Source organism: Nanorana parkeri, unplaced genomic scaffold, assembly GCF_000935625.1.
Source record: "Nanorana parkeri isolate BGI_ZX_2015 unplaced genomic scaffold, ASM93562v1 scaffold50, whole genome shotgun sequence".
Lineage (NCBI taxonomy): Eukaryota > Metazoa > Chordata > Amphibia > Anura > Dicroglossidae > Nanorana > Nanorana parkeri.
In genome coordinates, this window is record NW_017306318.1 from 2,335,752 (window position 1) to 2,362,911 (window position 27,160).

Consider the following 27,160-nt stretch of genomic DNA (forward strand, 5'->3'; position numbering starts at 1 on the left):
TGGTCAGTTGGACATGCTCTTGGAATGGTCAGTTGGACATGCTCTTGGAATGGTCAGTTGGACATGCTCTTGGAATGGTCAGTTGGACATGCTCTTGGAATGGTCAGTTGGACATGCTCTTGGAATGGTCAGTTGGACATGCTCTTGGAATGGTCAGTTGGACATGCTCTTGGAATGGTCAGTTGGACATGCTCTTGGAATGGTCAGTTGGACATGGTCCTGGAATCCCAGCGAGAGTGGCTGTCTTGTTCCTTGCCACTGCACCAATGGAAGCCTTATCATCCTATGACTGTTATAAGAAAATGTAACACTTACATATGTGTTAATTCTGCAAGCCACCTGTGTGTATCGTGGAAAATATTATGGAGCCCTGCACACATTTATCTTGAACCTTTTAATGAAGAAATTAGCAGCACTCCATTTCTAAAATGAAGATTGGAGAGAAAGTGCCTGTTGGTCCTTTAACAAATACTCCATGATGGTCCATTCAACGGACCAGTGGTCTCCAGCATTAAGTAGACTGGGTACCCGGTAATCTGTGCGCAACATAAAATGTGAGGACCTGAGGTATACAAGGCTGCAGATATCTGATATCTGTACAATTCTGAATGAATTGAAGTGACACAATTGTGTAACAATTAGAAAAAAATTACAATTCCTACAAGGTGAGGGGAGGACAGTCCTTCACAGTAAGGCACGGTGTAGCCATTCTGCAGATAGGGCTGCAGGCCCATGCATTGTCACTTTAGTGTCTTTCTTAATAATGTCAGTTTGTGTGACCATGCTGGATTCATAGCTGATGGGTCAGCCACCAGTGGTCATATTGTATGTGCTGGTGACCAAGGTGGTGACGTTGTGGGACTGAAGGTTGACCCAATCTGGAAAGGTGCTGAGCCCAAATATACTGGATGCCCAGGTGTTCATGGCCAGGCTAAGGAGAAGAACGCCCATTAGGTTCATCAGAAGTCCCGTCTTTGCCTGCAGAAGAGAGCAAAATAGGACAAGCAAGTGTTAGAGAGTTGAGTCAATAGGTATACAATAAGCCATAGCTGACCTATGCTTAGAGAAACCCTGGGGCTATCTTCTAGTTAATCAAGTTAATAGCCCAGGACAAATATTTGACAAATAATCCTTCTCGGCCCAAGGAATCAGTTATGTGGGTTGTTTACGAATGCAAACCGAGCCACTTCGCTCCATATACATCTCAGATTACCAATGTAGCAACCAGTATAATTGTTACATCTCAACACCTTCCCTACATCTTTGTTTTGTTTACTTAGTAACAAAGTATAAAAACATACAACATTTGCTACCTTGTTAACAAAACATACAACTTATGATATCTTGTTAACAAAACATACAACTTGTGATATCTTGTTAACAAAACATACAACTTGTGATACCTTGTTAACAAAACATACAACTTATGATATCTTGTTAACAAAACATACAACTTATGATATCTTGTTAACAAAACATACAACTTATGATATCTTGTTAACAAAACATACAAAAAGACAGATCTTTCATAAGCAGGCTTGCACAATGTTTACATTTAAGAACAACTCTGCTTCTCTATAAGCTCCTGCCGAAATCCAGGCAGGGAAATGTTCTCCCACACTGCTAAGCCTCAGAAAGGTTAACAGTCTGTTATACCTTCTGCTCTGTTTATACTGCTCGGTAAATATTAGGAAGGTTCAGTGTTGACTGAACGGAAGGACACATAAGTGACCCGTGCAGCGACAGATTTAAAGGTGAAAGTTTTGATACTTGCCATGTCTTTCACCATCAAATGTCCTGTAGAAAACGCTATGGAGTTGGGAGGCGTAGACACAGGCAGCATGAAGGCATAGGAGCAGCCGACGGTGCCGGGAATCATTAGGTACAGAGGGTTCACTTTAAGACGGATGGCCTGAAAAAAAAGCAAAGAGTCACTCTTTAGTTCAGGGTTAACTTATAGGGGTAGCATGAGGGATATGGTGAGGGCCAAGGTAAGGGCTAACACCATGGTATAAAAATGTAGTTTGCTCATAAGGCTCGGGCTACCCAGGCACCTTTTCCAATCAAGTTATTACTCACGAGACTGTAAGCAGTCTTGTGTGATTTTACCAGAATTTTTGTCCAGTACTAGCAGTCGCCCCTTTAATATCAATACAGTAATGGTAATTTCGTCCCTTAAGTGATAACATAACAAGAGAACATATTGTGGGTTTGTACAGGGGCGGACTGACCATTCGGTCCGTCGGGCATTGCCCGAGGGCCCGCGGCCTTCAGGGGGCCCGTCACCCAGGGCCGAAACTAGTGCCACGGTGACGGGCGCCGCATAAGGTGGGGTCGCTGCCGGCAGGTAAAGCGCAGATCCAGCCACCGCATACCGGCCGATCTGCAGCTGCAGACGGCTGTCTGATGGAGGAACGCAGGCACTAATGTGCCACGACGCATTCGGGTGCTGGTGATCGCACATCGGCAAGGGGCGTGGCTTCGGTGCCATTGACTACAATGCACTGCCACGCCCCTGGGATCTTAAAGGACAACTATAAGGTGAGTGATTTCCACTTATCCTCATAGTTAGTTAGAGCCGATTTGTGACAAAGAAGCTGTCACAGGTCGGCTCTATCGATCGGGAAGTGAGCAGAAACATGCACCGATCCGCTCACTTCTCAATCATTTCCCTGCAGAGGGTGGTGACTGTCAGTGCAATCGCCCACACCGGAACGCATGGCACAACGGTGCAATTGCTTGCACTATTGAGATCACATTACTCCGTGGGCATCGCTGTGGCATGCGTTCCGGTGCAAGTGATCGCACTGCAGGTAGGGAGGTGTGGCTGCGGTGCCATTGACTTGAATGCACCACCACACACTCTTCAACCCCAGAATGCAGGGAGGCTGTAATTATGCAATCCACTGTGTTCCAGCAACAAACTGTGCTGGAACGCACTGGATTTGGTGTAAACAAGCCCTTACACTCAGTTGAGGGCCCGTTCACGCTATCCAATGCGTTCCCCACACAGTCCCATGGGTTGAACACACTGGATAACATAAACAAACGCTCCCTGCGTTCTGGGGTGGGAGGAGGTGTGGTGGTTCCATTCATGTCAATGTGTATGGGAACCAATCAGCTTCTCTCCTCAGTTCAACATTTGAAAATGAGCGAGAGGTGCCGATTGGTTCTCATGCACGGCTGCTCCAGTTTGATAAATTCCCCTCACTGTGTTCTAGTGCAGTGCAATCACACAAAAAATAGTGCATGCCTGATTTTTTGCGATCACACCGCACTGGTACGCAGTGCATTGAGGTACCACATGTTCCAGTGTGGGTGGGAGGCATGTTTGCAGCGCCATTGACATGAATGGAGCCACCACGCCCCCTCCCACCCCAGAATGAGCCTTTGTTTATGCGATCCATTACGTTCATCCCATGAGACTGTGCAATGAACGCACTGGATAGTGTGAACGGGCCCTGAGTGATAAACACACCTTCATAAGGTTGTTCTGGACACTGTTCTGCCATACCTGCCTGATAGTTACCCTATCAGGCAGGGTGCTCGCAGTGACTGCAGCCTGATCTGTGACACAAGAATGTTTATACAGGTGGGACTTGTGGGAGGGGCTTGTATATGGGCGGAGCACAAGGGGGCCCCATAACCATGTATTGCCCGGGGGCCCCATGTGTTGTCAGTCCGCCCCTGGGTTTGTACATATTCTTTATCATGTTCTCAAGGCAGGCTGCTACTGCCATGCTATCCAAGTGCTCTGGGAATCCTTTTTCTTGTAATAAAACAAAGGTGGAGTACTTACCAGTTCCGATAATACCGGGAGGAAGACTATAATGGTCGCTGTGTTACTGGCGAATTCTGTAAAGGAGGCAATGAGTATAGTAATGAGGAGGACGGCCAGAGCAGGATGGAGACCCTCTAATGGCTGCAAACGCCCTCCAATCCAGGTGGATAAACCTGAAACCTAGAAGGACATATATCTTTTGCATTATTAATAGTATTATTACTGGTATTATTCCTATATACATTGATATGGCTGGGCCAAAGCTGGCATTTCCCTTGTGGAAGAGGTACACAATCAATAACAGGCAGCACTTCCTCTAAGCAACCCTAAACAAGGAACTTGAGGCAAGTTTGACATGTGGCAGGCTTATGATGCTGGAAATGTACACAAATGATAACAAAATATCTCTGAAAAATCTTAGATACCTTTTTTCTTTAAGGTCAAGCTATTGTTTAGGTTCCTTTTTTTATATTGAACATTTTTGTGTACATTTTTCATCAAACGATGTATTCAGAAGACAAAGAACAAACATTAAGGGGGTGATACGTCAACGTAAAGAACATGTATCTAAGAACGAACTTGGGAAAGTGATTAGTAACATGGGAACAAATCCAAAGAAGAGGAAGAAAAAGGACTTCCCATATAATATGAAATTACAGGTACAGCCATAGACATTCATACAGGAATCAGTGAAAACAGAGAGAAAAACAACGCCCCGTGTCTGACTGTATGCCAAACATGGGCAATAAATACAAGTAGCAGGGGAGTGCAGGTTCCATGTCGGTTAGGAGCTTACTGAATTTCAACCGGTATTTTTCTGTATTTGCAGTGTATATAAATAGATAAAACATGGGAAAATGTGCTTTATATGTTTATTTTTTCCAGACATACACTTGAAATGTAAAATCCCTAAACACCCAACGCAACCATTTTCTGCTGCAGCTTTAATTTGTCATAGTAGTTTCACTCATCCTTTTGCAACAAGAGCCTGTAAAGTACAACATTCCAAAAGAAAAACAAAAAAGAAATGGCGGGCCGGCACTCACCTCACACCCCTTGGCCATGGCGAAGCCTCCTCCCAGCAGTAAAATAATATTCCATGGAACCGTGTCTTGTGCTTTCTTCCATGATAGCAAAGGTTTGTTTTGTGTATTCGGAGCTGAAGAGTATAGACATCCAAATTGTCAAAGTAAAAAAAATGTCTATTATCCTACATTAATATTTAAAGCCTGTTTTAATCTGCTTATATTTTGCCTTCCCTGGTTCCTCCCTTCCCTCTCACATTAACATGCTAATTAAATTTTAAATAAAACATTTCTGAGTTATGCAAATATTATAATGCTTAGATGGGTGGATGTCATTCTGAAGGAGCGTTCCTAGGCAGGCTGTATATGTATGCAGACGACCTATTACCCTATGTGATGCTGAGCCTCCATGATTGACAGAGCTGAAATCCAATGAATGAAAAGGGCGGGTCAGTCAGGCTAGGGAAGAAAGAGCTAGGTGATGCTGAATGACCATTTTCAGTACAGGAGAGAAGACAGTACAGCTGTGCTCGACTGAAGGGGAAGACCAAAGTTCGGCTTTAGAGGTAGAAAAGGTGGGTATCAAAGCTAGGGAATGGCATAGAAAATACAAAGTTAAAGCATATAAAGAAGTCCTCTTGAAAGATTTGCATTTATTCATGTTCTGTGACAATTTCAAAATTTGGGATTTTCCCTAACTTTCTGTCTTTCTGACAAATAAAGTGAATCTCCCCAGCTAGGACACACATTGACAGGGGGTCTAACCCTTCCCAAAACAAACAAATAAATTTGTATTGGATACGTTTTAATGAGAAACTAAACAAAACCTGTAGAGAGGGAGTCTTGTAGGCCACTCGATTGTCAACTTGTAGCTTACCTTTCATATCGAACCACCAAGTCAGGGAGGGTTTCTCGGAGGGGAAGAAAAATAAGATGATGGATATAGTAATCCCGGTCACTGCATCCGAGGTGAAGCTGCCAAAGAACAGCGAGAATTAATGACATTATTGCATTAGTGAGCATTAGACCAAGAAGATTAACATTCTTAACAACGACCTGCTGTGATTGCTCGGCATTGTGGAATGCCAGCTATCAAGAGAGGCTCGAAATTGATCTACCCATACACAGAAATAGCTGTGAAGTATGACCGCCTTCTATAATCCAATAACGGAGCATCCAATGGAGACCTATGACCCCACCTATTGAGTAGGACACAACATTCTGGTAGATGGACATCTTTCTATTTTTCTAAAGGAACTTCTAGGAGATACAAAGAGTTGGGGTGTGATTGAGTCCATCAAGCTCAGTCTGGTATTGATGTACCCACCAATGTGTGATTTCTAATCTAAGGGGAAGAAGGCCATGATGTCTTACCCAGGGGTGAACGCTGATGACCATCCAGGGATGAACTTGGGGTCTCTGGTGAACAGCAAAATAGCAAACAGGCAGAAGAAGAAGAAGACGGCTTTCTCTGCAAAACTAAAGAGACAAACTCATGAGACATAGATGAGACATTTCTAGTATGTCCGTACAACCTGCCAGGACATGAAGCATTCATTAGACAGATGGATGCCATCATTACATCCCCAGAGGACTTGTCAGTGTCTTTTTGATGCTGCAGCCCTGACAGGTTTTTAGGAGAAGAGCTCCAGTCTGTACCAGACAAAGGTCAAAATTAAAGAGAGGCCAACAAAAATATCTGAACAGGTAATGGTATTCAAAAAATGGATCCATTGCCTAAACTAGGGATGCACCGATACCACCTTTTTTAAGCCCGAGTACGATACTTTTGATCAAGTACTCGCAGATACCAATTACCGATACTTTTTCTTAAAGGGACAGGTCACATTTTTTCTAAAGCACTACAAACTAATGCTTTAAGGTCACTTTCTTAATATTATGATTCATGAGATGACGAGGGAGCAGAATGCCGGGCGCTGCGTCATTACACGGCGCCCGGCTTCCGGATTTGCTAGCTTCCTGACCAATTGGGAAGCCGGGCAGCGCTTCATTGCACGCTACCCGGCTTCCTGATTGGCCGGGAAGTCGGCTCCATGCTCTCTCATCACAAGTGACGAGAGAGCATGGAGCCGTTTCCTGGCCAATCAGGAAACCGGGCAGCGTGTAATGATGCGCTGCCCGGCTTCCTGATACAGGAAGTACTCCTGCTAGGTATCGGAGCATTTGGGCGAGTACGAGTACTCACCCAAATGCTCGGTATCGGCATCGATACTAGTATCGGTATCGGTGCATCCCTAGCCTAAACCATTGCAACCAAATTCTGCAAACCTTTCAGGGTACTTCTGGGGGGGCCTGTACCCTATTGTTACATGGCAATGGATAGATGTAAAGTTTTGGGCATCCTCAACTTGTCCTTTCATATCCTGCACCAATTCTTTAATTTTTTGATGCACTAGAGACTAGACATTCACCTACAGGGATGCTGGAATACAACCCTATAACTGATCCCAAGCAGAGCAAGAGTTGACCCTGCAGCTGTTTTTATTCCCTTACTCAACATTCCCTTACTCTGCCACCTCTCTCTTTGCCCAGGGAAGAACTGTACCTGGTACTTCTGGGTATGGAGAGCATGTGACTTCATCCCGGTCCTCCCACATGACAGCGCTGGTGATTGGCTGCTCAGGCACCCAGTGCTGTCACATAGGTGCAAGAAGAGAGTCCTCAGCCCTGTGTAAGATTCAAGTCATGCCTTGGTGATTACAGAGAACGTCTTCTTGCCCCTCTGGATGAATGAAGCAGCAAGAGAACAATGTGAAAGGTAAGAATGAGCAGCTGGTTGGGTCGGCATTCAACTGCACCTATTTTTTGAACCTGCATGGACACTTTAATTGTAAGTTACTGGGGTGGCATGTCTTAGTATCTACAGAATAGCAGCAAGTATCAGTGGATTGTACTAAACACCCTTAAAATGTATCTAATTAACCCAGGAAAGTTTCCCCTACAAAAAGTAGGTAAAATGGACTAAGGAGGTTGTTAAAGTGTAGGAGGGCCATGCACTTGGTCTTTGCTGAAATTACCTAATGCCAGACAGGGGAAAAGGGTAAAAAACACTCAGGATAAGAAAGTACATGCCAGCAACACTTTACTCACATTGTGGGGCCCAGCTTTCTGTAATCTTCATTGATCACTTCCTTGGCTTTGGCCTCTGCATCTGTTCGAATCTCAGACTTCTTCTCCCTCCTGCAACTGATAAATCCGTGTGGAAAGCATTGTGTGAGAAATAATAATTAAAAGTATTTTCAAGCGACACTTTATGACTTAGCCCAGAGTTTTCAGTATAGGAAATATGGGGTATAGTTGGTTAGCACTGCTAAGATCTACATCATGAACACCATTGCATAGTTTGTATGCATTGATATGTGCATGTGAAAACACACAGTGCATTGTGGATGCAGAACAATACAAATTCAGGAAAATCTGCACTGAATATGGCCATGGACCAAATTGTTCAGTTCGGTCTCATGGCGTCGTGGGTCCTCTTCCTCCACTCCTTCCTCTGGTGGTGGGCAGATGCTGAATGCTGCAAAAACATTGCAATGGTCTCTCTACAGAATTCTTCTGTGAATCGAGGGTGGCTTGATGGGACAACCCCAGGAGGTTGCTCCTTCACACCCTGGGCTCATAGCAATTTAGTTGAGTGAAGCTGGAAGAGGAACATTGCTGGACCATAGAAGATAACACATGGGGCAGCTGTAGAGCATGGAGAGCATAAGTATTGCCTGTCATTTTGGCCTTGAAGACCATGGAGTAGGGCTTTACGGTTTCCTCATCTTTTTTAACATGCCAGTAGGTGCCATACCTGAGGCTGATTACTCCGTGAAAAATTGAGATCCATAGCCAACCAAGTATGAGAAATATGATCATCAGCGGGAAAGCAAAGACAAACCAGGAGCCAAAGTTCACCTCGTCACAGCCTGGAAAGAAGCTGCATAGAAAATAGACATGTAGATGATATTGTATGTAGACAGTACTGAAGGGAATTGTGCAACAAAAATTTAGTTTACATATGAAAGGGTCACCTGGGAGTCAATGTCTTACGGGCTTCTATATATGTTGCTATATGTGTGTGGGCCTTGGGTAGTGTGGGGCCTAATACTGGAAGTGGGGCTTAAAGAGCAAATTTGATGCAGAATACACAGGGCCATCCCTATAATAATGCAGCGTGAGGCAGTTGCTTCAGGCGCATTTAATTGGGTCACCCCCTTTCCAGCCACAGCGTCCCAGGTTGCTAAGAGAAAAGAGCTCACTGTCTGGCATCCCACCCAGCTCATTGACTGACATTCTGCCCAGCTCTAGGCAACCAGTGTTGTCAGTGAGCTGGGTGGGATGCCAGACAGAGGTCCCGTGCATCCCTCCCTGTGCCACCAACACCCCTCCAACCCTCCCCATAACATCGGCCAGCAATTATCCCCTACCCCCGGGCCTCAGGTGGTGAAAATAGTAGGGAAGCCCGAGGATACAATTCAAGTGTTTCAGAGAGTTCTCTGGATTACCTTAACGCAGCCATAGTACACACAGCACCTCATAGGGTCCCATAGGGAGTGTACTTCCTGAAACCTGTGCTGTGTGACCTCCTTTCTTTCCATGTTTTCTGTATTATTATTTATATTTTAAATCCAAAGGCAAGCTTGAATCTGATTGGTGGCTATCAAAAATGTCTTAGTCCTGTATTTTACATCAGATTTTCTATATGCAAGAGAAGCCTGCAGTGGGTGTGTCTGGGAATTCTTGTCCTGGATCTCAACCTGTGGTCCCCAGATCACCAAAAACTCAATAATATGCTGGCACCTAGCCTTTAAGACAAGTCAGTGTTGGCCTATCATTACTACCAGTGGAATTACTCAATGTCATGAAGTCTAAATAGATATTTTCTCCTTCCCACTGATGGCCAGTGAAGCAGAACAGAACAATCACCTTTTCAGCTGTCCCAGAAGGATGAGGTTGGGTGCTGTCCCGGTTAGGGTGGCGGTTCCCCCGATACTGGCGGAATATGGAATGGATATAAGGAACGCCTTCCAGATTCTGTTCTTGTATGCCTGTTCTTTTTCCATGTCTTTGTGCATATCAACCGATATCTCCACCTTCTCAGGCAGCTCTTTCCTGTAAAGAGTTAAATGGCAACGCTACTTAATTTTCAGTGATGAAAGCAATATAAACGCATTTTGTCACTGCAATAAAGTGAACCTGTTGCATTGCCAAGCATGGAAAAAGTACAGATTCACTTTAAGCCTAGCAGTAAGAACGAACAAGGTTGGGTTAGAAGTTACATTGTCCACTATAGATTTTACACTTTAAACAAAGCGGCTTCTTGGTTTATTAGAGCACCAAGGGGGTGACACATGGCCTCTTTTCTAGTATCATGGTCCAAAATCTATTACTTGCAAGTCTCTGAGGCCATTACCCTGGAAATATGTCCCTTTCCGCCTACATTAAAAGCCAGAGTTCAATAATTGCCCTAAACACACTTAAATGCATGCATATTATTAGATACATTGAGGGGACTGGAGCAGAGCAAATCCAGAGCAGTTGTGGATGACAACCAATCAGCTTTTTTGTTTCCTTTTCAAAGCTTAACTGAAGAAAGAAGCTGATTGGCTACTATGGGCCACTGCTCCAAATTCTCTCTGCTCCCGTTTTTAATAAATTCCCACCATGATGACTACAAACATGTGTTTATGCCATTTTGGAGCACAAGAGCACATAAGAAATGCCCTGTGCATGTACTTATATCCTGTTGCCCCAGACCCTAGCCCTCAGAGCCTTATGACAAACACAGATTGGATGCTATGGAGGGTTGTGCCATCATCATTGCTACATTGCACTGCCTTTTTATTAGGGATGCACCGATACCAGTTTTTCAGTACTGATACTTTGCTTTCGGTACTCGTTGATACTGAGTACCGATACCGGTGCTTCTGCTGGCTTGATTGTGCTTGGCCGGGAAACCGGCTTGCCAGCCAATGAGCATCGAGCCGGCTTCCTGGCCAACCAGGAAGCTGGGAGGCAGGTCAATACTCTCCTCCTGGCCGGCTCGATGCTGGTTGGCTGGGAGCCGTCTTTCCAGCCAGACTTTTTCAGGTGCTGTGTGATTACTTCTATGGAAACTGGAGAGTCCCTCTTCTTCTCCTGTGATGGAATAGTTGGCTGCTATGTGACTGTGACTGTCATCCTGTGTGAAGTTCAAGTCTTTGGTTAACCTGAAACATCGAAAAGATGCTGATTGGCCGGGAAGTCGGCTTCCTGGCCAATCAACAAGAAGCCGCCCGAACAGCCGGCTCAATGCTGATTTGCATCGAGACAGCTTCCCGGATCTGCATAGAGACGGCTTCCCGGGCCAAACAGGAAGCCAGGAGGTGGGTCATTACTCGCCGCCCAGCTTCCTGATCGCACTGGATGGCTCCATGTTCCCCTTCCTCTGACCAGAAGTTCCGGTATCGGCGAAGGTAGCGGAGCATTCGGGTGAGTACAAGTACTCACCCAAATACTCTTTATCGGCACCAATACCGATGCTTGTATTGGTATGGGTGCATCCCTACTTTTTATAGGGAAACTATCAAGCTTTTGGGTCAGTTGTATTTTACATTTTTATATATAATATATTAAAACTTTTTTTTTTTCTTATTTGGTACACATCTTGATTTTACAAACAAATCTATAATACAGGGTGCAGCTATAACACAAAGCAGTGCTGGTTTTCAAAAGGAAAATCACAGCAGAAGCTGTTTCCTTTCAGACTGTCTCTTTCAAACTGAATTTCCAAATGGCTTCATCTGAACAAAGCAGCCAGGGAGTATTAGGAAGAGTCACTCATCTGACTCATTATGTATGTGAAGCTGAGTTTGAGTAATTGAGTTCTGCAACAACAGGCATTTTTTTTAAGCAAAGCAGCTGAGGTTTGTTTTCCAAACATAAAATAAGAGTCTACAGCTCTATCTGCAAGCCGGGCATGTAAATATAAAATATCCAGATATAATATTTTATGTCCATACAATATATTGTCCTTACCATATTAAAGTATATACAAAACCCTTCCAACAGTCCCAAAAGCTGACCCCAAACCCAGGCTTATTTCTGCCGCCCTTCACCTTTTCTGCACATTTCTCCCTTCTAATCTCTGTAGGACTACTTCGAGCCCTGAATACACAAGTCCAAACCTCTCCTGACTTTTACCTATTGATTACATGAACCATTCCCTATACTAAACACTCACAGGAGGGTGATACGTGCCCCATCTACGTTTGTTTAATCGCTTTTACTCCCCACCTCTGTTAGTTAAAGATTTGTTCTGATCTGTACATGGGGCAAACATGAAACTTATTACATACATTCAAGTTTATATGTAAACTTTAACATGTCTTATCACGGTCACATGTGTGCCGCGCAGGAAATTGGTAATTTAAAGTTATTTTAATGGACATTATTTTCTCATTAACACCGTTAAATTTTTCACCCTTTGTTAGGACACACGGTGTTCGAATCCAGGTTACTGATAATGAAATCTGCCAGCACAGTACAGACAGGGTTATTGATGGTAAACATAACTTTCCACAGCCCCCTTCTTACCATTAAATGGGGGGCCAAGGTAGGATGTGTTGTGTGCAGGTGTGGAAGGGCACCATGTTAAACCCTTAATATGGGCGGAACATGGTATAAAGGTGAACTTAGCCTTTAAAGTAGCATTGTCACCGCCGCCAGTACCGATGTGATCTTCCGTTCTCCATTTCTCCTGGTTGCGCGGGGGAGGATACTGATGGCAGAGGAGCCATAGGCTCCTTCTGCCATCAGTCAAAATGTTGGGCAAAGAGGAGGAGCAATGCCTGCCGCAGTGCTGTGTGTGTCTATGGACACACACAGCCACTGCGGGAACAAACACACACGGGTGCCTCCGCATCAGCTTCTTAGCTGATGGAGGCACCCGTGCAGGGGGCGGGGGCATGAAAACTGCAGGGACCCACTAGAAAACAAGGAACTAAAGATTTTTAAAGAAGAAAGGGAGATTTATGTAAAGGTGGGACTCCTAGGTGGAAAGATAGAAAAAAAACCCTAAACTTTAATATCACTTTAAGTCCTGTTGTGGGCTGACAACACACAGCATTTTTGTGGACTGTGTGGTGTCAGCCGTGCCCAGTGCCTTTTGATAAACTACTCCCACCACTCCCACTCTCAGATCTCTACAACCCTGCAGTTTGGGTGAAGGATGGCTCTTTAAAATAGGAGGGCTCTTTAAAATGACACAAAGAGTAAGCTTAGTTACTTACTCCTCCATGCCGGTAAGCAGCTGTAGTTCTGTGGACACCGGATGTAATCCCTTTTCTGGTACCGGAGCTAAAACACAGCAAAGTGCAGATCTTATGAACTCCTTCATCTAACATGATTAGGAAAATAAATTATCCAAAAGCTCATTTAACTTTATTTAAAGTGAAAAAAAACTAATCAAAATGACATTGGAGGGGCAAATTTTTGTGGGAACTAACAGAATGCACTACAAAGCAGATCCCCTGATTGGACAAGGGAGGAGTGGCGGAACACTGATTAAGTCACCACTCTTCTCTCCCCTCACAGACAACTCGGCATGCATGACTAGAGCTCTGACTAGCTGTGAGTGCTGCACCCTCCCTCTTCCAGTGCTGTGCAGCAGACAACAGAGGTCTAATATAAAGGCGGGTTTAGGCACTTTCTTTGGGGGTAATGGTACAATTCCAGTGTCTTCTCTTGCCCTGGCTAGACACTAGAATCCACCAAGCAAGCCTCATATCAGTCACTACACTTGGGAGCAGTACACTACATGACGCAAGAATACTGAGTACATTCTGCTCATACATTACTCTGAGATTACTACTTAATCAAGGCGTGAGGAATAGATATAGTACATACACACTTGGTTTAGACCAGGGGTGGGCAATTCTGGCCCTCCTGCTGTGCTTTAACTACAAATCCCTTAATGCATCTGCCTCTGGGAGTCATGCCTCTATGTGTTAGTCTTGCACAATGCCTCATGGCACTTGTAGTTCCACAACAGCTGAAGGGCCATAGTTGCCAACCCCTGATTTAGACCTGTATTGGATAGGAATTGGGGTGAAAGAAGCAGATACAGAGGCACAGTTATCATGAACTCTTCAGTATCTTACTCTGTCTTATTAGACGTTTAATCATTAATCTAATCCATGATCTGTCTGTAGTAATGAGAGACCTTTAACCCGCCTGTCTTAATGCAGCCAAGCAGCTCAGGACAGGCAACATGTTTGTTTGTTTTTTTGCTTTTAAAGGGAAAATCTATTTTTTGTGTATTTCTTTATGATGCTCAGGGCCAACATCTCAGAATTACAGTACACTTAAGGCCAGCAGTTCTGTACTTGTTCATGTTTACCAGGCTGATTACAACTGTTAGTCTTTAAAAAGCTCAGTACCTGAAGCTAAGATCACACACACAGCTAAATAAGTTCAGGGATGATCACTCTCCCTCCCTCTTCTGCACAGATCTGTAACGTTTCAGTCGCAGAGACTCATGCTGAAAGCAAAGAATATCAGATGTGCTCTCCCAAAAGGAAGTTTCTGTGTCTGTAGAAATTCAGCATGGTAGGTGCTTTTCTAACTGTTGGTGTGAGTTACCTGGGCTTTGCTCACCGCCCTTCTTTCCTTTGTCTTCTTTAAACTTTTCTCCGAAGAGGCTCTTCAGGATGGCGTTAGCTATGGGAAGCATCATGGCGGTAGAGGCAGTGTTACTAAGCCACATGGACAGAAATGCGGTCGTCATCATCATCCCCAGAATAAGCCTGCAAGAAAAAAAAATGGTGTCCAGGGAGGAGACTGAATTGAGGCGCTCAGTGTCAATCAGATGATGCAAAATTATTGGTTGCATTTCAATGGATATACAGTATGTATACACACATGTGAAGAATTGCCTCAGGCACTATGGGGGGGATTTATCAAAACTGGAGCAGACAAAATCTGGAGCAGTTGCCCATGGCAACCAATCAGCTTCTATTCTCAGTCTGTTCAGTTAAGATTTGAAAATAAAGAGACAAGCTGATTGGTTGTCATGCACAGTTGCTCTAGATTTTGTCTGCTCCAGTTTTGATAAATGCCTCCCTATGTATTGCCCACAGCAGAGGTCCCCAATATTATAAACACAGACCTCAGCTGGCTCACTGGTACAATATAGTGCATATGATTGTCAAAAGGAGAATAAGTGAACAAAAATACCGTACCTGGCGGGCTGTACTCCCACCAATATGAGGACCTTGAGGGCAATCCGCCTGTGGAGGTTCCACTCCTCTATAGCAGCAGCCATGAGCAATCCGCTAAGAAACAGGAAGTTTGTGTCCAAGAAGTACTGCGGGCAAACCTTGCTGGAGGGCAGGATGCCCATGAAAGGGAAGAGCACTATAGGAAGCATGGCAGTAACGGCCAGAGGTAGAGCCTCCGTACACCAGTAAAAGGCCATCAGCAGGACCACAAAGAGACATTTTCCTTCCTGCAACCATAAAGAAAATTTGGCATTCATTAATGTATGTACCACATGACACGTGCCTGCTCATTGGTAGAAGGCATGTCATATAATGCTGTTATGTGTACATTGGAAAGTTCATGAAACATTACCTTTTTTTAAATATTTTTTTTCATAATGAGGAACAAGGTTCAGCCAAGGAGTCCATGATTAAAAGACCGGGCTATTGCTATTATGTATTGCCTCAATTGTTGCCCACAAAGTAACTGCCCATTTCTTGCCTAAGTATTGGAACAATTGGTAGTTTATTGCCCATATTAGCATGACTGCCCATTTGTTGCCCACATAGTGTAATGATTGCTTGTTTGCTGCCCATATATTGCCATGACTACCCATTTGTTGCCTGTGTATTACCATGATTGCACTTTGTTACCCACATATTGTCACGATTATCCGTCTGTGTCCTATGTATTGTCATAGTTGCCTGTTAGTTGCCCAAGTTCTGTAGTGATTCTTTGTTTACTGCCCATGTATTACCATCATTGCACAGATTGTATTATCACATTTGCCCATGTTTTGACACAACTGCCAGAATGTTATGCACATATTATAATGACTGCATGTGTAACATGATTGCCAGCGTCAAGACAGCATCACAATACAACGTGACCATTGTACTGTGTATTGGTGGGCATGCATCTTGTCTTCTGATGTTCTGGCAGCCAGTCAGTGACATAATTCCCCATTTGTTGCCCATGGATTGCTACAATTGACTGTCTGTTGCCCTTGGATTGCTACAATTGCCTGTTTGTTGCCTATGGATTGCTACAATTGCCTGTTTGTTGCCCATGGATTACCACAATTGCCTGTTTGTTGCCCATGTATTACTACAATTGTCTGTTTGTTGCTCATGGATTGCTACAATTGCCTGTTTGTTGCCCAATGATTACTACAATTGTCTGTTTGTTGCTAATGGATTGCTACAATTGTATTTTTGTTGCCCTTGGATTCCTTCAAATGTATTTTTGTTGCCCATGGATTCCTTCAATTGTATTTTTGTTGCCCATGGATTGCTACAATTGCCTATTTTTCTGCCTCTGAATTGCCATTTTGCCAGGGGGTTAGCCACATATTGTTATGACTGCCAGTGTGCCACTACATATTGCCTGTGTGTTGGCACTTTTGCCCATGTATTACCACAATTTCATGTTATGGTGCCATCTGTGTAGGAAGCCAACACTGTTTTGAGAACCATGATATTTCTATAATGTTATAATTGCTTGCAGGTCTGTCAATATCAAACTATGAAATTGGCCACGCCTCCAATTTGTGCATGGTTGCTACCCTTCCAGCAAAATGTTTTAGACTCAAGTTCGCAGGTATGGTCTCATCACATTGTGTCATTTAAAGCTCCAGTCCCCAGGTCTACCTTGCTGTCCTTTATATTATGAGAAGCTGACCCCAGCTATTACTGTATGCAGGACACTAACCTACAACTAACAGAAAACTAACAGAAACTGGTGGCAGCATTCTTTCCTGAACATACAATAGCAGCTGGCCAATTGTCATTGCTTTAGGCTTCGGTGGCACAACCACAACCTGATCACAGAAATTGCTTATCTAAAAAAAAACATTGCCAGCGATCTCTTCCAGCCATCCAGCCATGCAGACTTGTTAACAATGTAGTCCCACTTTTTCTTTTGCACTAACAGACTTATTTTGCACCACATAAAAGGACACAGTGTCCAATTTAAAGGCTAGTTCCACCCACAACTGATATTTAAGTTTTAGGTAGGCATCAGCTTGTTGGATCACTTGCCAGTTTGTTATACATCTCCAGTGGGTACATTTTGCTACATGGTTTGGTTTCTCCTTCATCTCTTTGGGGGAATTTTTTTTTTAACTTCCTGCTGTGTAACCATCACAGGAAATGAGGCAACAATAAAGGCACTTTTAATAGTAGATAAAAGTTAGAACCTCCATGAATTAGTATTTTTCTGTGGGTCAATCTCCCAAATGAGGACACAAACAGTAGTAAAAACTCTACTTTGAAATTGCACTCTGAGCTCAAAAACATTCATCAAAATATATTCCTCAATAGCCATAAGGGATATAAATCTACTTGTGCAGCAAATGCCTTTATAAACCCAGATATTACCATATATCTCATATAAATCCAACAGGCTCCACACTACAGGCTGCCTGCAGAAATCTATAGGAGAGGGAGGAGATAAGACCAGTCACCTTGTACAAGGAGAGAGCAGCAGTGACCGGTCTTTATTACAGGAGGGGGGCGGAGACAAGACCAATCACCCTACACAAGGAGAGAGCAACAGTGATCGGTCTTTATTACAGGAGGGGACAGAGAGAAGACCAGTCATCCTGCACAAGGAGAGAGAGAGCAGAAGTGAGCAGTCTTTATTACAGGAAGCAACGTTTCACACTGTATTACTGCACAGATCTGGAAGAAATGCACAAAGCTCACCAAGAGGCTAGTAATAATATACATGCCTCTTCTTTTTAGACAATATTTGCTTAGCCTAAGGTTCAGCTTTGATTAAAAGCAATGGACCCATGCCTATGTCCAATCCACTCTACCTATCCCCTTCTTTTCTACCGCCCCACATGCACTTTTTCATTTCCTTTTCTCCTTTTTTCTCTTTCTCCCATGCAGCTCTTTTATAAACGCACATCACACTTTTATTGTTTTGTTACTTGTTGTGTTCTACTACCCTTTGCATAGTACGCCCTTTTCTCCATTGGTTGTGACATTTGCAAGACCTAAAATAAAGTCTTCATTTGAAATAATGTGATATGTAGCAATAACCACTTTGGTTTTTCTTTCTTTCTCAACCGATCATTTGATTTAAGTACAAATGACAAATACAGACCCTGTGGTTCATTCAACCGGGCCCACAAAGCTTTGAATGTTCCTTTGATCCCTATAGGAAGTGAACAGCTGAACTAATATAGGATGTGACCTTCACAACCTGGCTGCTCAGTAAGCAATCTCATAAGGAGAACGATAAAAAAGAACGATTGGAAGGAGGGGGGTGAAAAGGCTCAGAAAAGGAAGAGGCGAGTATCTTGGTGTTACTGGACAAGAGTACACATGTATAAATCCTGATTCTGGACATTTCTGGCAATTGTCTGAATGTGTAGATGTATTGATTGGCTGAGATAATAATTGATTAGATGGGTGAGAGTAACTACTGATGAAATGCCCATCTGCCATTATTCAATACATGGGTAGATATATTTCAAAAAGGAAAGCCATACAGTCGTCCTTTTTGGCACCTGTACAGGGCAAAGCAACTGGTCCACTTTAAAGAGGTCCCAGCACCTGCTGATACTGACCTACCCTTTGCTTCCTCATCGTAAACCTGTTCTCTTTCTTGATCACCCAACCAGCACTCCAAAAACGATGCTGTGACCCATCTCTTCATACTACCTCAGCTCTCTATCGGCTACAAACGGAGTCAAGGAGTGAGGACATATGAAGCTCTTTGTGTCTTTGGCCATGGTGGACAGGTTTCATTTTGTAGGAAGATCCAGGCCCCATGTTTGGGGCTTACTGATGAGTGGTGGATTGGACTTTGTGAGGGTCCTGGACTGCTCAAAGTTTAGAGGTGTTTGGCAAAGTTCTGGTACCCTAACTTGGTAGCTTCTGTGCATGTGTGATGAGGAATGTCTTGAATGAAGACTCAAAAACAGGAATAAATAAGGGGGGGTGCGCTATCGCTTTTCCCTGAAACACGCCTTGTATGCCTTTACTGTGTACAAATCTTCACCCAAGGTGCTTCTCATTGCACAATGTGACCTTTTAGAGGTGACCTTTTAGAGATCTGGCTACTGTTTGTTTGACAGAGCACCCCAGGTATTTAGTGCCCCTTAGGGTTTCCTTAAAGTGGTTAAAAAACAAGATAAATTGGCCAAAATTCTAGGAGAAAGTGTTGCTCCAGATATCCTTTAGTACTGCTTACATTACCAAAAGCCTGGGTATTTGGTCATGTGATTTCTGTTGAAATGACAATGTGCTATTGTTCCAGGGCCCCCAAAAATGAGAACCCTGCCGTATGTATTTTAAGATAATAGAGGGGCCCAGAAAGAGCTTAAGGTCCCCTACATGTAATTCCCAGCATGACATACATGTACAGAGGAAGATGTGACCTTCTAAGTATAATTAAGTGGGACAGAAGAGGGGCAAAGGGACAAATTCTCTTTAAACCAACATTTTATATACAGCCCTGCTTTAAAACTCCTTGATTTGTTGTTTCCGAAGCACCGCATATTGACATTACTTATCTGAATCAATGCATCACCCATTAAGTGGAAATTTACTAAAAAGAAAAATGTATAATCTCCTTTACGGCCTTGCGTATTATCACGTGGATTAGAGCAGATTAAGCTCATTGCGTTACATAAACATTTCACTAGATTTGGAGAGAAAAAAAATTGATCCGGCCAAAGTGTAACATGTTATAAAGTGTTAAAACTCATTTGAAGCAACGTGTCTGCCAAGGACATTGTTTATGGATGCAGCGTACACAAGCGGGTCATTGTTTGTTGGTAGATCCCGCTGATGTAGAAAACGAGGACTAATGAAGACAAGGGGTTGAGGTCTATAAATGCATTGAAGTCTACCAATGGTCAAACTTGGGAACCAGGTCACAGTCAATAAGGATGGGTAAACTGAGGGTCAAGCTGGGAATAACATGTAGGGGACCTTAATTTGTTTTGGGGTCCCTCTATGATCTTACAATACATATTGCAAGGTTCTTATGTTTGGGGTCCCAAAACAATAGCACATCGTTATTTTAAATGCAGAATGCCAGCTCAGGATAAATTAACCAAAGGAGGACATCTTCCATGTGTAGCTGTTTTCATTTTGAACACCTATTCATGTATAGAGGAATTAAAAAAAGCATGTTGATTACACATGATTGGTGGATTGAAGTGAACACTGTTTCACTATGTCAACTGAAAAATTTCCTCTTTTAGTGAAACAAAAATCCAGTGCCAGAACAAGGACCCAATGCATGAGATCTAGAACATATATTGGGAGCTTGCCATAATTATACAAAGCCACAAGGGATCCAGCACAGGGACATACTGATGCTTGGGATCATAAATTATGGGTAGAATGACCGTTGCCAATCTAGGAAAAAAGCAGATTGACAACTGGGGATCTAGCGCAATGCCACATAGACTTTGGGGATCTACAGGTATTTGTAGATCTAGAAAAAAGGTAAATTGACACTTGGGATTCTAGACTTATATTTGTCAATCTAGAACAAAGATGATTGACAGTTGGTCTAGTACAAAGATGACTGATAATTGGGGATCTAGCACAATGGCACGTAGACACTTGGGAATACAGGTGAATATCTGTCAATCTAAGACAAAGGAAGACTGACCCTTGGGGATCTAGTACAATGGCACACAGACACTTGGGGATGCAGACCGATAGTTTTAAATCTAGAACAGATAGTCTGATCTAGCACAATGGCACATAGACACTTGGAGATCTAGCACAATGGCACATAGACACTTAGGGATTTAGCACAATGGCACATAGACACTTAGGGATCTAGCACAATGGCACACAGACACCTAGGAATCTAGCACAATGGCACACAGACACATTTAGGGATCTAGCACAATGGCACACAGACACCTAGGGATCTAGATTGATATTTGTTGATCTAGGACAGATAGTTTGACACTTGGAGATCTAACACGATGCCACACAGACACTTGGGGATCTAGACTTATATTTGTCAATATAGAATAAATACAGGTTGACACTTAGAGATCTAGCACAATTGCGCACAGACACTCAGGGATCTAGACTGATATTTTTCAATCTAGAACAGATAGTCTGACACTTCAGTATCTAGCACAATGGCACATAGACACTTAGGGATCTAGGAAGATGGCACACAGACACTTGGGGATCTAACACAATGGCACACAGACACTTGGGGATCTAGACTGATATTTTTCGATCTAGAACAGATAGTCTGACGCTTGGGAGTCTAGCACAATGGCACAGTCACTTGGTGATCTAGATTGATATTTGCCAATCCAGAACAAAGACAGGCTGACACTTGGGGATCCAGAACAATAACAGACCAACACCTCAGAATCTAGAACAAGGAAAAACTGACACTTGGGGATACAGGACAATGACAGGTCATGAACATATACCACATGCCAGGCACACTTATTTTTAGGATTGTGAAGAGGTGGCACACTTCTGTTAGGAAGAATAAGCTATTCCATTAGGTCATGTAGCTGACCCTGAGTTGGGAAGAAACAATATGGGAGCCTACTACAAGCACTGGAAAGCCACTACAATGAATAAAGGTCACTCTGCCTGGGGCCAGCAGAGGCTCTGCATCTCCTTTCCACTCTGGATACTTCCTTTACCTTGAGGGAAATTCCTTGCACTTCCAGACTCCAAAATCTCAACTTCTCAATGGAATCTGATAATGCACAACCATTATACCCAATCTACTGTGATCTACGGTTCATCAGGTCTGCTGCTGGTCACGGTCATGGATCACATACTGTATGTACATTCTACAAGGACTTTAGCATTAGGTCTAGCTTTGTGGCCATGTTTCATGCTACACTTATTTGAGTTTTTACCAAAAGTTTATGTGTGAGTAGTTATTTGTTACACTTACTAACTGCCACCTCAGCTGGCTGGCTGGACACAATGCCAGTTCCAATTTGGTGGACTCTGTAAGTGTAACAGTCACAGGGTGCTTTTTAGCAGACCTGAGTCAGCTGTCTCAATGGACATCATACCTCTCTTATATAAGACTGTTACACAACAACAAAAAACCTTTCTTGTAAGTGGTAGTCAGCATATACAACTAAATGTTTACAGGAAAAAAATTAAGAATAGATTTAGACGTGCAGCAAAAACAGAACCACAAGACTACAAAATGGCTTTGACTACAAGACTACAAAAGATCGCTTGTCAAGAAAGGTTGGTGATCGGTGGATGGTTTATGCCCACCTCCTTGGTGGTAAAACATAGCCACTCAGATATTGGATAGCCCAAGTGGAAGGCATGGTAATATGAGGGCCACATTGTGTTTTTGTGGTTCTCATACGATCGCCTTTATGGTACACACTACTTGTGTACCATCCTACCATTCATCAGATTTAACCATCGCCAGCGGTGTATTTACAAATGCTGCTGCCCTAGGCAAAACAGCAACGCCGCCCCCCCACGCCATGAATAGCCACATCTACTGGGCATTGGTCACTTTTTAAGCCGTTGCAAAATGTTTGGTTGCCTCGTTTGTCTAGCTGTTTTAGTAATTTCAAAGAACAGAGATCTATTGCTCAATCTGGCCTTTTCCTGGAAGATTAGGAAACCGGTCTTATGGCTTTATGCACTATGTGACCTCTGGAGACACCCCCTGCTAAGCAGTCTTTGGAGGATAAGTTAATTAAAATGGAATTTCTCCAACAGTTACTATTGCTTCCCCAAGACAGGGTCAGTGTCAGGTGTTTCTGCTCCACACACGAACATACATGTTAAAAAAATCGAACATGTTTATTGAGGATAATTTTCAGCGGTCAGGTCTTCTGATCACCATCTCAAGTCTATTACCAGGCTTAGACCCAACTGGACAAACATTTGCCCTAATACTTCAGATGATCGTGAGTCCTAGTATGCAGTTGTTGTAGCATGTGGGTGACAATCATATCATGAATATCTTAGATTGTAAACAATTTTGTAAACTGTATTTACGCCTCAATTTACCTGACCTATTGGTGGAGATGCAAAAACTTTGAAAAAGTCCTGCACCCAGCTGGTTAATGTGCAGATCATGGGGCTTCGAGTTGGAAACAGTGAAGGAAAATGGAAGTCTCCTCACGCAGGAGTAATGTAGAGAAGTCCATGATTGTCTACCATGATCCAAGTGGACTGGAAACCTGACGTCCAAACAGTGTTCGTGCCGGTGCCAAAAACAGTCGGCAAGCTATAGTAGAGATCTCAAGCAATTCATGAAGATGACATCAAAATATTTACCTGCAGAGAGCCTCTAGTGATTCTGCCTTTGCACTCTTCAAGGAAACCTGTGCTGATGGTTATAGGTAGACTGATGTTGCTGACCACCTTCTTAAATGCTCAGTCTTTAGCCTTTCTTAGTCACACTCACCGACCCAGAACAAGCATGCAGCTAGTGAGCTCAGAGTGAGCAGTCAGAACACCCATCTGCATACTTGTTCTGGGTCAGGGATTCAGCAAGTATTGAATCCAGGAGACTGGCATGACAACAAGGCAACAAGCATTTTCAAAATGAGAGGTTAGCAATGGCGGCATCCATTTAGCTCTCTTTGTCTTAAAAATGTCCAGTCAACGTTTTGGAGGTAGTGGTGAAAACCTAAAACCCCTGATGTGCTTTACTGCTGTCCAGAGCTCCGTCAGAGATTTATACTCATTTCCTGTACTGGTGACAACAACGGTTTCACCAGAAAGGAAGGGAGGCTAGATCTGCAACATTGACCGCAATAAAATGTGACAAGTGTTCTACTCTTTCCTCAGACCTTGTTCACATTGGCAGCAGAGTTTTCCGCCTCTATAAAAACAAATCTACAGCAGGCGTTCGGGAGGCGATACTACTACCTCCTGAATGCCTGTTTTTTTTTCAGTCCCAAGGGGCAATTTGCAACGCAATGCCACCACGCCACAATCGCATGCCAAGTGCTTGGCACATTGTTACAGTGGGGGCCTATTGACTTCAATGGGCGCCTATGGCAAATGAACCACCTGGCAAATGTGAGATGGCAAATTCAATTTGATGCACCGTGAAGTGAGCCATCATGACCACGGCATTGTGTGCAGTCCTGAGAGGCTGCCATGTTACTTTGTAATTATGCAATCGGGGGGCCGGTAAGAACACGGATCTAACGCCTGTTTATACTGCCCCTTTGCCACCTGCGTGAACTCAGCCTTACTCTACTAAAGAAAGCGTTTTTATTGCTGTTGAATATTTTCCTTTACATGGCACCTTTTCAGACTGGGCTAGTGTAATGAGCGGTGTGCCTCAGGGTTCTGTGCTGGGTCCCATATTGTTCAACTTATTTATTAATGACATCGGGGAGGGTGTTAACAGCGATATTTCCGTGTTTGCGGATGACATCAACATTGGGAGGGTAATAGACACGGACTTAGACACTATAACATTACAGGAGGACCTGGATAAAATAGGGGAGTGGGCATTAATGTGGCAGATGAGGTTTAATGTCGATAAATGCAAAGTAATGCACTTTGGAATTAAAAATAAACAAATGGGTTATACAATTATGGGTATGCCGCTAGGGAAGTCAGAAATGGAGAAGGATTTGGGGGTCATTGTAGACCACAAACTGAAAGGTAGTTTGCAGTGCCAGGCTGCTGTAAACAAAGCTAGCAGGGTCTTGTCCTGTATTAAAAAGGGGATGTATTGCAGGGACAAGTCTATAATTTTGCCACTTTATAGATCATTGGTTCGACCTCATCTGGAGTACGCGGTCCAGTTCTGGTCACCAGTACTAAGAAAAGATGTCCTTGAGTTGGAAAAAGTCCAGCGGAGGGCAACCAAACTAATTAGGGGTATGGAGGACCAGAGCTACGAGACAAGGCTACTAAATTTAAACATGTTCACATTGGAGGTGAGGAGATTAAGGGGGGATATGATCTCCATGTACAAAATGTTCAATGGTGGCAGCAACATTAGCGATAAACTGTTTAAAATTAACTCCATTACAAAAACTAGAGGCCACCACCTAAAATTGGTGGAAAAAAAATTCCAGCACAAGGGGCGAAGGGGGTTCTTCACAGTAAGATCAGTTAGGGTCTGGAACTCACTGCCACAGACAGTGATTTCAGCAAAGAATGTGGAATTGTTCAAGAAACTTTTGGACGATTTCTTAAGGGACCGTAATATACAGGGGTACGGGTACTCCTAGAATGAGATCCTAATAGGTTGGACTTGATGGACTAATGTCTTTATTCAACCTCAAATACTATGTAACTATGTAACATCCTATTGGGTGACACCAGGTCATGAAACGTGAGAGGAAATCTCTCTGGAGCCCCTGAGAGGAAACCAACAACCATTATACCCAACCAAACCAAAAAAAAAAAAACAGTTGTTCTAGTCCTCCTCCACGCCATCCAAAACTAAAAAAAAATATTGGCTGGACATACACTTTAAGATCTACCCAACCAGCCAACTTGACATCCAGATATATAGCAAAATCATAACCACTGTGCTTTGGTGCCCCTTTAATTCACCACTGGACCGCGACCATAGGCACTGTAGTACACAGGCACACAAATCTATTGTATCTACCAAAAATGAACTCATCCCCTATAAACCGCACGGGAGACGTTGCACTGATTTTCAATCACACAAACGCAGTGGCGGCCGTGTAACACCATTTAGTCGCAACTGGTCAGAAGCTTGGCATGACTAATCGGGGGGGGGGTCCACAGGAGCAGCTCCTGCAACTCAAAATCCCCCCAAATCACCCCGTGATTCTCAAACTAGAGTAACAGAAAATATCACAAATATTTCTAACTCATTCACATAAACGCACGTGTGTCAGAAGATGTTCCCAGAGACAGGAAATGTCGCCAATTAAAAAAGTTGGCAACGCATTGAAGGATTTCAAAATGATTCTGAATTTAACAGCTGTGAAAAAGTTTGCTTCCTCGTCTGTCAAAGTGAAAATAAAAAATATAATGCCCTTAAGATGAATGAGTTCTATTCATAAAGAAGGGGGTCTTACCTGCGGAGGTAGAGAGAAGAAGATGGGGGACAAGACCAGCGGCGTTACAATCAGGACGATGTACCTTTTGATGCACCAGATTTTCTTGACCAGAGTCACAAGTACAGACATAGTGCAGTACAGGAGTCTGCTGTGAGGCTGGGCTGAGCTGCTCGTTATATCAGCGTGGACAAGAGCTACTCTATCAAGTCACTTTGTAATGCAAACAACACACCCCTGCCTGAAGCCCCACCCACTGACCGATTAACATACAACCAGAGGTTGGTTTGGGGGAAATTGATTTCCAAGAATGACTGATCCTTCACGTTGTTAATGTATTCATATTTTTCAAAGCGCTGTTGCAAGACTGAGTTCCCTATCACTGGGGTGACTTGTATGAGTTAGATATATTCAGATATAAGCTGGCCATAGACTGGTAGATTTTACAACAAACTTTCATACAAACAAATGTGTTCAGAACATTCGATAATTCTGGTCAGAACATTTCATAGTACCATCAGAGAATTGACGATCCGGTCAAGATATTCGATAATTCCACCAGAGACTTGACGATCTGGTCAGAACATTTAATAGTACCATCAGAGACTTGATGATCTGGTCAGAACATTTAATAGTACCATCAGAGACTTGATGATCTGGTCAGAACATTTAATAGTAACATCAGAGACTTGATGATTTGGACAGAACATTCCATAATGCCACCAGAGACTTGACAGGCTGATCAGAACATCCCATAACGACATCAGAGACTTGGCGATCTGGACATAACATTTCATAGTGGCATCAGAGACTTGATGATCTGGCCAGAACATTCTATGACGCCATCAGAGACTCGAGGACATGGGCAGGGCATTCGATAATGATATCAGAGACTTGACGACCTGGTCTGAACGTTTGATAATGCCACCAGAGACTTGATGATCTGATGAGAACATTCAGTAATGGCATTTAGAACCTTGGCCAATGTGGTTTGAACATTTTGTTCAATTTTCAGATTCAATTTTGGAAATGCATGGAATCCCCAGAACAAAAACCACATTCACTGTTAGAAAAAAATAAATTGTCATCTTTTCCATCAACGGT

The 27,160-nt window shown here is 43.3% G+C and overlaps 1 protein-coding gene across 1 annotated transcript; it reads right to left on the bottom strand.

The window, feature by feature from the left end:
- Positions 1-611: 611 nt before the first annotated feature.
- On the bottom strand, positions 612-26,256 carry SLC13A3 (solute carrier family 13 member 3). The gene is made up of 13 exons (XM_018574763.1): positions 26,078-26,256; positions 15,036-15,301; positions 14,437-14,600; positions 13,086-13,152; positions 9,742-9,927; positions 8,627-8,752; positions 7,918-8,013; positions 6,181-6,285; positions 5,684-5,781; positions 4,828-4,940; positions 3,800-3,961; positions 1,775-1,912; positions 612-978 (listed from the first exon to the last, which is right to left on the bottom strand). Exons 1-13 carry the CDS (start codon positions 26,186-26,188, stop codon positions 805-807), a joined length of 1,806 nt encoding a protein of 601 aa, XP_018430265.1. The 5' UTR covers positions 26,189-26,256; the 3' UTR covers positions 612-804.
- Positions 26,257-27,160: the final 904 nt, after the last annotated feature.

Excerpts from the sequence above, each read along its gene's own strand:
- SLC13A3 (XM_018574763.1), bottom strand. The coding sequence starts at position 26,188 with ATGTCTGTACTTGTGACTCTGGTCAAGAAAATCTGGTGCATCAAAAGG. Across the intron at positions 15,302-26,077 it reads TCTTCTCTCTACCTCCGCAG|GAAGGAAAATGTCTCTTTGT; the intron begins GTAAGACCCCCT and ends TTATGGTTGCAG. Across the intron at positions 8,753-9,741 it reads CTTCTGGGACAGCTGAAAAG|CTTCTTTCCAGGCTGTGACG; the intron begins GTGATTGTTCTG and ends TTTTCTATGCAG.